Source organism: Pogonomyrmex barbatus, unplaced genomic scaffold (genome assembly GCF_055798465.1).
Source record: "Pogonomyrmex barbatus isolate J1 unplaced genomic scaffold, ASM5579846v1 scaffold8, whole genome shotgun sequence".
Classification (NCBI taxonomy): domain Eukaryota; kingdom Metazoa; phylum Arthropoda; class Insecta; order Hymenoptera; family Formicidae; genus Pogonomyrmex; species Pogonomyrmex barbatus.
Genome location: NW_028297182.1, coordinates 4351148 through 4364758, shown reverse-complemented (window position 1 = coordinate 4364758; position 13611 = coordinate 4351148). Strand labels below are relative to the sequence as shown.

At 37.0% G+C, this 13611-nt stretch overlaps 4 protein-coding genes across 7 annotated transcripts in view; 2 read left to right on the top strand and 2 right to left on the bottom strand.

Moving 5' to 3' along the window:
• rl (Mitogen-activated protein kinase rl) overlaps positions 1–1026 on the bottom strand; it is a 9983-nt gene extending 8957 nt beyond the window's left edge. The window contains exon 1 of one of the 2 annotated variants that reach the window (XM_089083838.1): positions 747–1026. In XM_089083838.1, coding sequence (XP_088939964.1) covers positions 747–874 — 128 coding nt within the window. In that variant the 5' untranslated portion in view covers positions 875–1026. The remainder of the gene's footprint in view (positions 1–746) is intronic. The other variant, XM_011634267.3, reaches the window with a different exon arrangement.
• Positions 1027–1637: 611 nt separating this feature from the next.
• Positions 1638–2807, top strand: Rpb11 (DNA-directed RNA polymerase II subunit RPB11). The gene is made up of 4 exons (XM_011634266.3): positions 1638–1823; positions 1923–2012; positions 2125–2299; positions 2562–2807. Exons 1-4 carry the CDS (start codon positions 1771–1773, stop codon positions 2595–2597), a joined length of 354 nt encoding a protein of 117 aa, XP_011632568.1. The 5' UTR covers positions 1638–1770; the 3' UTR covers positions 2598–2807.
• A 499-nt stretch (positions 2808–3306) lies between these two features.
• Positions 3307–5709, top strand: pths (probable ATP-dependent RNA helicase DDX47). The gene is made up of 8 exons (XM_089083837.1): positions 3307–3509; positions 3795–3888; positions 3986–4150; positions 4210–4376; positions 4465–4701; positions 4805–5028; positions 5105–5366; positions 5500–5709. Exons 1-8 carry the CDS (start codon positions 3435–3437, stop codon positions 5629–5631), a joined length of 1356 nt encoding a protein of 451 aa, XP_088939963.1. The 5' UTR covers positions 3307–3434; the 3' UTR covers positions 5632–5709.
• Positions 5710–6206: 497 nt separating this feature from the next.
• On the bottom strand, positions 6207–13148 carry Not3 (CCR4-associated factor Not3). Of its 3 annotated transcripts, none has more exons than XM_011634265.3 (9): positions 12674–13148; positions 11414–11646; positions 11166–11321; positions 10894–11073; positions 10515–10802; positions 10108–10363; positions 9368–9984; positions 9055–9264; positions 6207–6506 (listed from the first exon to the last, which is right to left on the bottom strand). In XM_011634265.3, exons 1-9 carry the CDS (start codon positions 12696–12698, stop codon positions 6417–6419), a joined length of 2055 nt encoding a protein of 684 aa, XP_011632567.1. In that variant the 5' UTR covers positions 12699–13148; the 3' UTR covers positions 6207–6416. The 3 variants fall into 3 exon arrangements, with proteins under 3 accessions (XP_011632567.1, XP_011632566.1, XP_088939954.1); XM_011634264.3 differs by having other exon boundaries at positions 6207–8892; positions 12674–13145; XM_089083828.1 differs by lacking the exon at positions 12674–13148 and adding an exon at positions 12231–12648 and having other exon boundaries at positions 6207–8892.
• Positions 13149–13611: the final 463 nt, after the last annotated feature.

Sequence of the window (13611 nt, the reverse complement as noted above, 5' to 3'; positions counted from 1 at the left end):
GAGAAAGGAAGATAAATGGAGAAAAAATCACACAGTGAAAGGGGCGTGACATGCATTTGAAAGTGATGGTATAGAATCACGATGGGTGGGGTGAATGCGTGCGTGCGTGCGTGCGTGCGTGCGTGCGTGCGTGCGTGCGTGCGTGCGTGCGTGCGTGCGTGCGTGCGTGCGTGCGTGCGTGCGTGCGTGCGTGCGTGCGTGCGTGCGTGCGTGCGTGCGTGCGTGCGTGCGTGCGTGCGTGCGTGCGTGCGTGCGTGCGTGCGTGCGTGCGTGCGTGCGTGCGTGCGTGCGTGCGTGCGTGCGTGCGTGCGTGCGTGCGTGCGTGCGTGCGTGCGTGCGTGCGTGCGTGCGTGCGTGCGTGCGTGCGTGCGTGCGTGCGTGCGTGCGTGCGTGCGTGCGTGTATGCCTCCGTGCGTGCATGCGTGTATATGAGTGGCGGACGCGTTCTCCGCGATCGGCGGTTTTTGTTCGGAGGGGATGTCGCGCGTCTCGGATGTTCGAGTTCGTGATGCGAATTCGCCTCGAGACGCGCGCTACGAATCGCGAATCGCGCGCTCGACCGCGCGTCACGCACGTCACGTCACGTCGCGTCACGTCGTGTCGCGTCGCGTCGCGACGCGACGCGTCGCCGCTCTCACAGTGTTTATCTCGGGCCGTCAGTCGGCCTGTCAGACGGCCGAGAGATCGGCCGGCGATCTCGGCCTGACAATCGACTTGGCCATGCGGCCGACACAGTGAACACTTACACGACCATGCCGTAGGCGCCCTCGCCCATGTATGACAGATTCGTGTAGCGCGGCCCGACCTCGAACGTCTGCCCGCGCACCACTTCGCAATTCGGATTCACGCTCGCGGAGCCCTCGCTCGCCGCCATTTTGACAACTACTTTGCGGCACCGTGCCCCGGCAGAGTGGCTCGGCAGAATGCCCCGCCGGAGAGAGAACGACGCGCAACGACGCCGTGTCACTGACGCCGCGCTACCAGCCAGAGATCGCGCCTCGGCTCGGGTGGGCGCGGCGTGGGAAATGTGAAGGGCGGATAAAAAAGAGCGCTCGCAACGCCCCTGTCGTGCGAAGGCGTAAGCAGCCCGATTAAATCCCCCGACGGCATTTCAACGAACCGAGCCAACCTCCCCCCCTCTCTCTCTCTCTCTCTTTCTCTCTCTCTCTCTCTCTCTCTCTCTCTTTCTCCCTCTCACCCTGTCATCGAGAGAGAAAGAATAGGAAAGAAAAAGCGTGTATGTCAAAACTTGAGGAAGCGCGTAGTTTCTGCGAAAAAATATGACGTAACGAGATGTCCTTTCTTTCTCTGTTTTTCTTTCCTTTTCCTCCTCCCTCTACCTTTTTTTCTTCCGTCCCCCTCTATCTCAATTTCGATGATAAGCACAAAATACATGACATCTTCTTGTAAAATCGAAACGAGTTTTTCTTGATGGAAACATTACGCAATGAAGCTGTAATCAATCATTATAAAATATTACATCTCGCTCTTTTATTATCTTTGTATTATGATTATATCAAATTATCAGAAGAAACACCGAGAAGGACAAATATCTAATACGTCATTGACGTCACAATGAATTTCTCGCCTATTGGATGGTTGCATATCGACTTGTCCCAATCGATTATCGATTCGAAGCAATTGGTCGATATTGCTCATTACTTGTGATCACGGCGTCTCGGTGTGTCTTGATCGCTGCTTCGCAATTTATTGTCGGCTTATCGGTGGAAATTGTAATTCGAGAGTGTTGTTAATAATTCACGAGGCAAGATGAACGCACCTCCGACCTTTGAGTCATTCTTATTATACGACGGAGAGAAAAAGTATGCCAATCTTGAATATTTGTTTGCATCTAATCTCATTTGCGATTTAAAATTGAAACTTTGATCGAATGTATTTTAATATCCATGTTCTTTTTGTAGGATAATAAAGGAACAGGACACCAAAGTGCCAAATGCTGCAATCTTTACGATCAATAAAGAGGATCACACGTTAGGAAACATGATTCGCAAGTATGTAAACATACGAATGCGTTAGGTTAATTCTGCGTTAAATTATCGAATATTAATTCTAATAATTTTGATATAGATTGCTAATTTTTGTGATTTTCTTTTGATTTTACAGCCAATTGCTGAAGGATCCTCAAGTGTTATTTGCTGGTTATAAAGTCCCACATCCCCTGGAACATAAATTTGTTATTAGAATACAGACGACTTCAGATTATACTCCACATGAAGCCTTTATGCACGCTATTACCGATTTGATCGCGGAACTTTCGTTGTTTGAGGAACGTTTTAAGGTACAAAGTTTAGATACTACAAAGAAAAATAAAGAATTAGATATAAAAATTAGGAATAGAAAATTACTTTGAAAAATGAAAGGATACTTTAGCATTCATTAATTATTGAAGCATAGTTTTCCATATGTCAAAATTTAATTTTTTATTCCTATGTTTTCTATGTTTAATTCTTTGTTCTTTAATTCTTTGTTCTTTTTTTATTTTATTGCAATTCAAAATATAAAATCAAAATATGCATTATTAAGAGTAATTTACTTTACAGGAGGCAATCAAGGAGAAGAAAGAAGGCTTGGATTAAATGGTTGAATCTGCATCCTGCTTGTATATTTTATAATTTATCATGTTTTCATTTCATGTTTAGTTTTATTATGTGCATTAGATAGTAAACATGATAAGCATGATAAGACATGTAAATAATTTTACATTAAGAAGGAAAGAATTAATTGAAGATTAAGAGGCTGTGTAAATAATTAAATAATAAATAAATTTTTTAAATAATGAACTCAAATTCTATGTGTGTGAAACTTATTCTATGTATCTAAATAAATTCTGTTTTTGTAAATAATTAAAAAATACAATATTTATACAGTTATGAAGAAATTTTGTATCAAATATATTTTATATTTCATACTTCAATTATAATTCTTACATTTATACGTATATATGTATCAACAAATGCGAATCTGAAATTAATTTTATTAAAGAAAATGTTCACTCAGAGTAAAAACAAATTTCCTTATTGAAAATTGGAATAACATCTTTTAAAATAAAATAAATACATATATGTTTCTATGAAATTAAATTTATCCAAATATTTACTCATAAATTTACCCATAAATTTATCCATAATTTTTAAATGCTTTGAAACGGAATATGGTGATAATTTTCATGCGCACTTAAATATTGACAGTTATTTGTCGAAAACACTTTGTCCAGTTTGATGATACATTTTTAGTTGCTTTTGGGAACGTCATAATAAATACGTCATATGAATATGCCTTTAAGCATTTTTCGACGCACATGTGCGAAGAACGTGTTCCGAGTTGTGCTGTTGCAAGTGCCGTGATGTTGATCTGATCTCTCGTGAATGTTAACTTCGATTTGTGTTTGAAATTAAGATTTAAACGTGTTAAACATGGAGAATTCAGAAAACACAGTCAAAGATATCAATGATGATGATAATATCGAAAAAGTCATGTGGAAAGATCTGGTAAGTATCGAATCACATTGATCTTAATTGTAACCTCAAATGAAGTTACACACGTTGTTGACCATGCCGTGATTAATTCGCATAAAATTATTAATATAAACATAATTTTTGAAGTTTACAATGGAGAAGAATACTCATTAATAATACTTAAGGAAGATACATTTTGCGTAATGTTTATTTGATGTTAGATTACACTAGAGTCATACAAACCACATAATTGTAAATTTTTATGAACTTTTTAATAAAAAGAATATTTTAAATAAATAATAACAATTGATATTATAGGGACTTGTGGATATACTCTGCAAAGCATGCTTAGATTTAAAATGGAAAGAACCTACCAAGATTCAACGGGAAGCTATCCCTTTAACACTTCAAGGTAATTTGATTTAATGATTGATTTAATGATTTAATGATTTGATTACAATCAAGTTCTAGAAAATGGTATCAATTATTTTTTTTTGTTTTATTGACAGGGAAGGATGTGATTGGATTAGCAGAGACTGGATCTGGAAAAACTGCAGCTTTTGCTTTACCCATACTACAAGCATTGTTAGAGAATCCACAAAGATATTTTGCGTTAGTGTTAACACCTACAAGGGAATTGGCATTCCAAATCTCAGAACAATTTGATGCGATAGGTAAGAATAACTTGTTATATCTGTTAAATAATTTGATTCATATCACATTATGGTTTCAGGTTCTGGTATGGGTGTGAAGACTGTAGTACTAGTAGGTGGAATGGACATGCATGCACAAGGACTGATATTAGAAAAAAAACCTCATATCATCATTGCTACACCTGGTAGATTAGTCGATCACTTGGAAAACACGAAAGGCTTCAATCTACGACAATTAAAGTTTCTGGTATATATATGACAAATACATGGATTTATTTTGACAAAAATCGCACAAAATTCTATTCTCCCTCATTTTTCAATTTATTCTCCTTAAGGTCATGGATGAGGCAGATCGCATTTTGAATATGGATTTTGAAGTGGAAGTTGATAAAATTCTCAGAGTAATACCACGAGAAAGGAGGACGTTATTATTTTCAGCGACTATGACTAAGAAGGTGCAGAAGTTACAACGTGCATCTTTACGAAATCCTGTAAAGGTTGAAGTATCTACAAAGTATCAAACTGTAGAAAAATTGCAACAGTATTATATATTTATTCCAGTGAAATTCAAGGTACAAAATATAAATATCGTTATTATTAATCGTAAAATCAATTATTATATTAATGTTTCTGTAAAAAATATTGAAATAATTATATCTAAAACGATTATTGTAGGATGTGTATTTAGTACACATTTTGAATGAACTGGCGGGCAATAGTTTTATGATATTTTGCGGGACCTGCAACAACACCGTGAGAACTGCTCTATTGTTGCGAAACTTAGGATTCACGGCAGTTCCTTTGCATGGACAAATGTCACAAAACAAGAGGATCGCCGCGCTTACAAAATTTAAGGCGAAAAATAGATCTATATTAATTTCAACAGACGTTGCTAGCAGGTTCATAATTTGAATAAAAAATGTATTAAAATATTATAAAAATAGTTTTTATATCATTTTTACATTAATTTTACAGAGGTCTCGACATTCCACATGTAGATATTGTCATCAATTTTGATATCCCTACGCACAGTAAGGATTATATACACAGAGTAGGTCGAACTGCACGTGCAGGTCGATCAGGCCGTGCTATTACGTTTGTTACACAATATGACGTAGAGCTGTATCAACGAATAGAACAATTGATATCGAAGCAGCTGCCGTTATATTCTACAGAAGAGAATGAAGTAATGTTGCTGCAAGAGAGAGTGAGCGAAGCGCAGCGAATCGTGAAAATGGTAAAATAGATTTCAATCGATAATTCGATAAAAAAGTGCAGACAATATGAAATATATATATATATATATATATATATATATATATATATATATATATATATTATTGAATATGAATGTTATTTTAACATTCTAGGATATGAAAAATATCGAAGAAAACAAGAAGTCGGGTAAACGGAAACGAGGAGGTGGAGACAATGAGGACGACGATACAGAACAATCTATTGGAGTGAGAAAAAGAATGAAAGTAAAAAGCAAAAGAAAGTAATGACATTAGATATTGTAAGTTATGTTATTAATATTCATCATAATTAATTTTAATCTAATAAAAACAGTCGTATGTTCATGTTGTCTTTTTCTATAATTTTTGTGTTTTAAAACCCATGCTTTACGAATATTTTAATATTACATAATTTTCTGTTGACTCACAATCTAACAGAAATTTGTATTTTACTGTTTCATCAAAAAATGCGATAAAATGTGATTTGTTTTGCTTTATTGAATGATGCTCTAAGCTAAGCTTTGAATCGAGTTAAACGAATATAAAATCGTGCTTGATATTAATTATAATTACATATAAAACATAGATTGCAGAAATTAATTCGTGCGACTTATAATATGGACTTAATAAAAAATTCATTGATGCTTTTCTATTCTATTGTAAACAATTTTTTCTTGTAATTGTCAATTCTTGTAATTTTCGTGTAATTCCGTTCTGAATTCATGACGAGATACGTTGCACTGATTTGACTGGATTAGCAGGTGAATGATGGGACGGAAATTTATACAAAGATGCTCCTGTAAAGCTTGAAATATAATTAAGGCTCAGCAATAAGGCAAACGTTGTTGTATTGAAGAAATTAGTACTGTATTTTAACGACTTGAAGTCTTTGCACAGAGCAGTATGGTATTTAAATATCACTCAAATAATCACAATAAAATATTATTAAGTAAAATCACAATCTTTTTTATCATTTTGCGGTGAACGCGTTAGGGGAAATTAATTCGAAGCATCGAAGACGAAATTTGTTATTATATAACAGAGGTCTTCTTTCACTTGCACGCTTCTATTTGAATGTTATCACATAAGCAGAATATTCCGTTTACAAGAAGAAATGCAGATAAAGGAAAGCACGTTCGTCCCTATAGCAGAAAAATGTTATAACGAGTGTTATAACGATTGTTATGTACAGCTTTTATACTACTTTAAAATCGATAATTGATTGTTTTCATCAAACCTCTATAGAAAATCAGTAATCCATTGTACAAGTTTTTTTTAGTACAAAATACGATACAAGGAATACGGTAAAGTATTCCTTCAAATTTACAACTACAATGCACCCTCTAATCGCTAGGAGATTATTAATTGTACAAAGTGGCAACAAATTCTTATTACTTTTTCTGATTTTTTTCAAACCGCTTAGCAGCGCACATATCGTGCATCGCGTAGATTAACAAATAAACGTGCATTGAAAAATATTCTTGCTCTTGCCGTTGTTTTATCATTACAAAAACCACTAATTAAAACGTTGCAATTTCAAATGTGATCACCCATCACGCATTTAACTCTGCGTGCAAACTTGTTAATAAACATATTTAGTGTGGAAGCAAATATTCAATAAAGTTATCAACATTGCTCGCAGCATTTTCAACGCGATCAGAATCGTAGAAAATAAAAAAAAAAAATGCCTATATTCGTATGCTGCAAATATAAACGTTTGTCACGATGTATTTACTGCTGTTCTCTTACAAAATGTATAATCTTTATAGTCTCTCCGATTATGTAAAATAAATTTGAAAAATACGTGACTGTGCGGGTAAATAATATCAACTGCCGCAACCTCTGCAACAAGAGTATCTGCTTAGAGTACATGTATATGCTACGCTTTATTCGGTAATTAAATTTCATCTTTATCCCGCTAAAAGATTGTATGAAACCTCAACATAATGTTTATTTTTACTAGGAAAAGAGGATGTATCTCTATAATCTCATTGTCGAAGGCTCTTGATAGTGAATGATGCACTCATGAGGAACCACTTTGATCTGATGAATCGATCATGTGCGAAATTATTTATGTTAAGTGCCGATACTACTTTTACAACATAATTAATAATGTAATACTTAATAAAAATTTCCGAGAAAATATGTCATGAAATATCTTAATATTTAAAAATAATAACATAACTAGTTTATTATTTGAAGATATAAGATTGAAAAGATTGAAAATATTGACAGATAAAATATCTATCTCTTCTCTTTAAAATTATGGAACTGTTAACTTGATTTCATTTTGTAACAATGTATCATTGATATATTTTCATATCAATCAGTATCAACAATTTATTCGGATATTAATGCATATATTAATATACTGTGATAATATTGACAATTTTCAATAAATAAATTCGCACAGTGTGAGTTCCTGCGATTTTTAATAAAACAGATACGCACATGCATAGCAATTGACGTCACTCGACGAGCGTAGTTAATAAACCTTGAAATGCTTGCAAAGTATTGTAATCTGAGGACTGCAAAATACGTAGCATGAAAAGCCTAATCTAGCACGCTATTGTTAATAATACGCGGTACAATCTTTAACTTCGACGACGAGCCCCGGCCTTATTAATCGTTAGAACGCATATAAGTAACCTATTTCGAAAGCGAAGTTTAATCACGCGCGCGATGGATGGAATGTTTTCCAAACGTAGGTTGAGATGATGTGCTAGTGCGTGATAAAAATTGAAACAACTTAGGTTTCATTCAAATGAGAAATAAAATATATTCCATAATATTATTATTCACTATTCTACACATTCTGTACATTAATTCAATTTAAGGGTTTTATACCTCAATACACTTTATACAAAAAGGCTACTTATAATCTAACATTAAGACGTACCATAGCATGAGCGCCCTCCACCTTATCGCGCCAGACGGCAGATGGGCCACACGCATGTTTGTACTGGTATTACAGAGTCAGTCGCCAGCAAGTACATCACCTTTCTCTCCCTCTCTTTCTCTCTCTTTCATTCCTTCCCATTATCACACAGCACACTGAATCATTCCGTGTATTTCTATTGTTTTTGCTTCTTTTTTACCTTTCTTCCAATCTCCCTTTGCTTCCTGTTTATCATTTACAATAATTATGATCTATTTCCCATATAATCTTTCTGTATATTTCTTTTTTTCACTCTTTTTTCATTTGGTCTACCTCGTTGAAAAAAAAGGATTAAGAAAGATTTTGTCGTCGTAGCATCGAAATGTAACGAAATACTTTCTTTGCCTTTCATGATTTTGTAAACTGATTTTCTTTTTATATTGGACTTTACCGATTTTATACCGAACAGAATTATCTTTTACAAAAGTTCAGATAACACAATACCGGTACAGAAACGGCGCATTTCGAAGACTCAATAAGCGACAGAACTGTTAGTTTAGGTCTCTGTCCTCTAAGTACTTGTATTCGAAAGTAAATCCTTCTTTTTTCCTCTGCCCCCATTTTTCGTAGTCAAAATAGATGTACGTTCCCTGAAACGCAAGCGATTCTTATAGAAACTCGCTAGGTATTATACCGAGAATAATACGCTATCAAACGATTAGCTCACTCTTGTCTTGTTCATTGACAATCTCTTTAGAGGTATAAATTACCTCTTTTCACACAAAAATTGAATAGAAAGAAGATATACTAACCTGCTCGTATTCTTCATTAATAACTTTCGGTTCCTCGTGCCTCTGGAACCACATCATATACTTGGTGTGAAACCTCCAGCTTTGTTTCTTCAGTGCTTTCGCTGCCAAATACTGCCCCTTAGATCCTTCCATATAATAAAATATGAAGAATAAAGTTTCCGTAGATAAACGTTGGAAGAACTCCACTGTATCCGAATGGGGAAGCTGAACCTGATCGAAGTATAACAAATATTAATAGCATTAATCGTTTGTTACGCAAATGTTTGTTACATAGTCTAGCGAATTAAGGATTTATAAAACACATTAAATGTACCTGCTGATAATAAGGTGGCGTGGTGCATGTATTCCTCGGCAAGTACGAACGTAATCTTTCCGAGTCAGACGGATGTGGCATATGATAGTAGGCGGCTTCCATCATTTGAAACTGCAGTTGATGTTCCTTCTGCAATGGTACAGGACCCAGAGGCGCAACCCCAAGCAGCGGAGGAATGTGTGCTTCTGACGTGGCGTTGGTGCTGCTACTGTTGCTCGTCTTGGCACTGTCAAAGATGTTTCTATTCGGCTCGGAAGGTGGTATCTCGAGACCTGCTCGGACAATTACTTGTTGGGCAATGGACTTTAGAGAGGACATGCTTCCATCGGGAAGCTTAGGGATGAGACCATTGGCAGTGGACGGTGCTGGCGAGCAGGAGTTTGCGGGCATCGGCGAAGATCTACTGCTGACCGACGACTGCGGCGACGAAGATGGCGGTATCGGTGTAGTCATTTCCGTTTCGCTATTGTGATTTTGACTTTGTTGACTGTGCAATATGTGCGTCGTCTGTACCGGCGCCGGATTATTATTGTGCTGTTGTGCAACCGTTTGTTGCACATTCGACGTAACGCTGGACGTAGATGACGATGACAAGATATTATTTTCGCTGTTGTGAGCTATGAAAAAAAGAGATTTAATGTTATTTATCAAGTCATAACTGTAAGAACGTGAATTAATTTGTCCACGACAATATCTACGACAACATGAATAATCGTGTATAAAAAGACATAGTGTCTTACTGGATGTTTTGTTGGAGGTAGAATGGATGGCTTGCGAATTGCTGTGCGAGGCAGCTACGGTGGCGAAATTGCCGGCATTAGTCGTGGCAATGTGATTGCTCGTAGAACTAGGCGAGCTATGGCTAGGTGTCATGGGAATGGTTTTGCTTGGAGTGCTGCTCGATAACATATTCGATTTTATGGTGGCAGTGCTTCCCGTGGTTGGAATGCTCGCTTGCGTATTCAGTAGCGGCCTGACTGCTGTTGGTTTCACAGGCTGAAATCAAACGAAACATAGAAAATGACGTTCCATATATTAATTCTACGAATCAAATTTTATTTCTAGTTCGATGTCTTTGAAATTAAAGTATCGCGATCTCCTATCCAACATTTTTTTAAATGAGAACAAAGAATAAAAGGACTCATACCTTTGTTTTCTTGTCATTATCTGTAGAACTGTCGCTTGAATGATTATGCATAGTGGAGCTCAACGACGGTGACGGTATAGGCGAAGTACAGGAATTAGTTGAGGTGGGCGTTCCTCCGGTTTCGTTGCTGTTGTTACTATCCGTTGTTGCTGACGAGGGAATACCAACCCCAGGCAACTCAACTTCATCGAGGCCGATAATATCATCATAAATGTATTCATTTTCCTCAAAATCCGGATCTTGCGAAGACTCGATGTAATACTCGACATCGTCCTTTATCCTTTTAATCTATAACAATTTCACATAAAAATTAATAAGAGAATTGTGTAACACAACTCAATATTATCGCTTCATATTATGCCAATCTGAAAACGCTTACTGTATTGACTTCGACGGACATATTATCAAGCATACGTAATAATGTCTCCAATTTACGGATATGATAGCGATGTTTGTCAAGCTTCGCTTTCAATTCGTCTACTCTATCTTGCTTATCTTTGTCTATCCTTTTCTTCTTTCCCGCCTGCAACGATTCTATTTCCGATTCAAATGTATCCATCTAACAATGATGATAAATGTGTTATAGTAACTCTTATTCTATTATCACTTAACAAAAATGATTCGTAATGTTATTAATGTAACAAATGATACCTGCAGATTGAGAGCGTCTATAGAATTGGCGAGCCAATTAGTAATCTCATCTTTCTCTTTCTGAGCTGGATCCAATTTCTGAGCAGCACCTAAACCTTCTTTAGAATATGCTTTTGTTTTCGTCTCTCTTTCCACAACTTTAAATCTTTCCATTTGCTATAAAAAAAAAAGAGACATTTACTATACAAATATTTATGACAATAATTGTGCGAAGCAGATATATCATTACTTTCAGCAAGCATACTAACAGTTTCAATTAACTTCCGGTAATCCAGAAGCATACTCTTATCTTTTATTTCACCCGATGCAATCCAGCTCTTAATTTGATCGCGTAACCTTTGAAGTTTCTTGATTTCCTTTTTGAGATCAGCCTCGTACTTTTCCTTCTGATTGCTGTTGGTGGCATTATGGACTTTTTGCCAAATATCTTCAAATGTTTCCACACCCTCTGTTACTTTTTTAAGGCACCGATCTATTTCACCTGTAACAAAATATTATATGTTAATAATTATGTATACAATTATATATCACTATATATTTCCTTAACATTTTATTGGAAACGTTGAAGTTGCTGAATATTGGAAAGTGTTAATAATTAAAAAAAAAACAAATTTATAAATTGCTTTTAAATTTATAAATTTACTCCAATTTATAAACTAATTACACAAATATTTCCAAGAATTTACTCTTTTAGCTATAATAGATTTAAAATTTAGTTTAACAATTTATTTTACGAATTAAATAAAGAACCGTAAATCATGTTTCACATACGCTTCACATTTATGTATCCGTAATGCAAGAAAATTTTTACAGATAAGAGAAAAACGGTAAAATTATAAAACATAGTCCCCAAAAGCTCAAAACCTAAAAAAATGAAGAACAAAATAATAGCATGATACATACAATTGTAACAAAAAATTACAATAGGAAAAGAAAACTTGTCTACACATAATTCTCCTAGAGTGAGAAACATTTGTATTTTTTATATCTATCTCGATAATAATTAATGTCTGTGGCAAGCATACAGAAATAGGTCTCAACAGGCACACGATTTAGGACACGCACCATTGTGATTAATTAAAAAGTTTAAAGTTTAAAATCCTTAAAGGTTATGCCGACAGAATTGAAGAGCCGCAGTGTCATCCACGGGATGGAGGATTCGCCGCGACTGTGGGCGGTAAAGCGAGGCAAAGGGAGTAAAGTCCACGGGGCTCTCGGGCCGGAGCCTGGCGGGCCGTCGCGTAGCCATTTGGGCTACGACGCTGGAACGACTATGCGATACGTCGCGTGCCGGGAACCGCGCGTTTGTGCGTGGGAATTCGCGCGAATTCGCACGCACGCGTCCACGGCGGAATCGCGAGGAATATCGGCGACGAGATAAGACAAAGCGCGATGGTCCGAAGTAGCCGGACACGCGGCCGTCCGGAGAGATGCGGGACCGCGAGCGATGCGGGAACGAACGTCGCGATTCCCAAATGTAAACACGAATGGAAACACTTTCTCCTCACCTTGCAACTTTCTTGTCGCAGCCATGGCTATGTGAACGTGTGATAAAATGGTTCATGCATAGTCTAGACGTATTTGGTGAGATACGAAGCAATTTATCGGAGCAAATAGCCGTGGAACTATTATTCCCCGTGTGATATGGGAGTCTCGGCCACAAGATGGCTTCCGTTTTCAAATGACAACGTCTGACCGTCCGTGAGTGTGTCGCGCACAGAGACTCTCCGCGATCCTGCCCCTAGAGACTTCCTGGGACGCGCTCGAGAAACTCGAAGCCGAGAAACTCCGTCGTCCGCGTGTATACGCGAGGAACCGTCTGCCGAAAAGCCGGCGTACCCCTTGCTTTTTTACCGCCCGTTAAGTTATTCGCGAGAGATCCGCGAGTTGGCATCAACAAATGTGATATACACGAGATACGAGGAGCGAGATAGTGTGATATGTGTCGACGCGCTCGCACACATTCTATACGTGATATACGTGATATGTATAGATACGCTCGCAACATTGGCAAATGTGGATAGCGCGTCAGTGACGTGATCGCTAGGAACCCGACGATCGCACGATTTCCCTATGAAATTTCTATCGTTGGCATTATTTATGGCTACAGAGAGTATCGAGAGTATTTCGAAACGAAAGATGAAAATTACAAAAGTGAAAAAATTTACTAGTGAGAGTAAAATAAACTTCATATATCGAAGACTAGCAAATTTCCTCACTTTTATAATTTTTACTTTAATTTTTTACTTCGACTTTTTTTATGAAATTAAACCCCTGCGTTCCAAAATTCTACTCGATGAATAGAATAGCATTTAATTGACCAATCAGAATCAAGAAATCTTGCTTTTTTTTTTGTTCCGTACGCTGTTCATAATTTTTTCTCTAGCGCGAAACATGAAAAATAAAAACTTTTTATTAATTTTAATAATAAAAGGTTATATTAGGA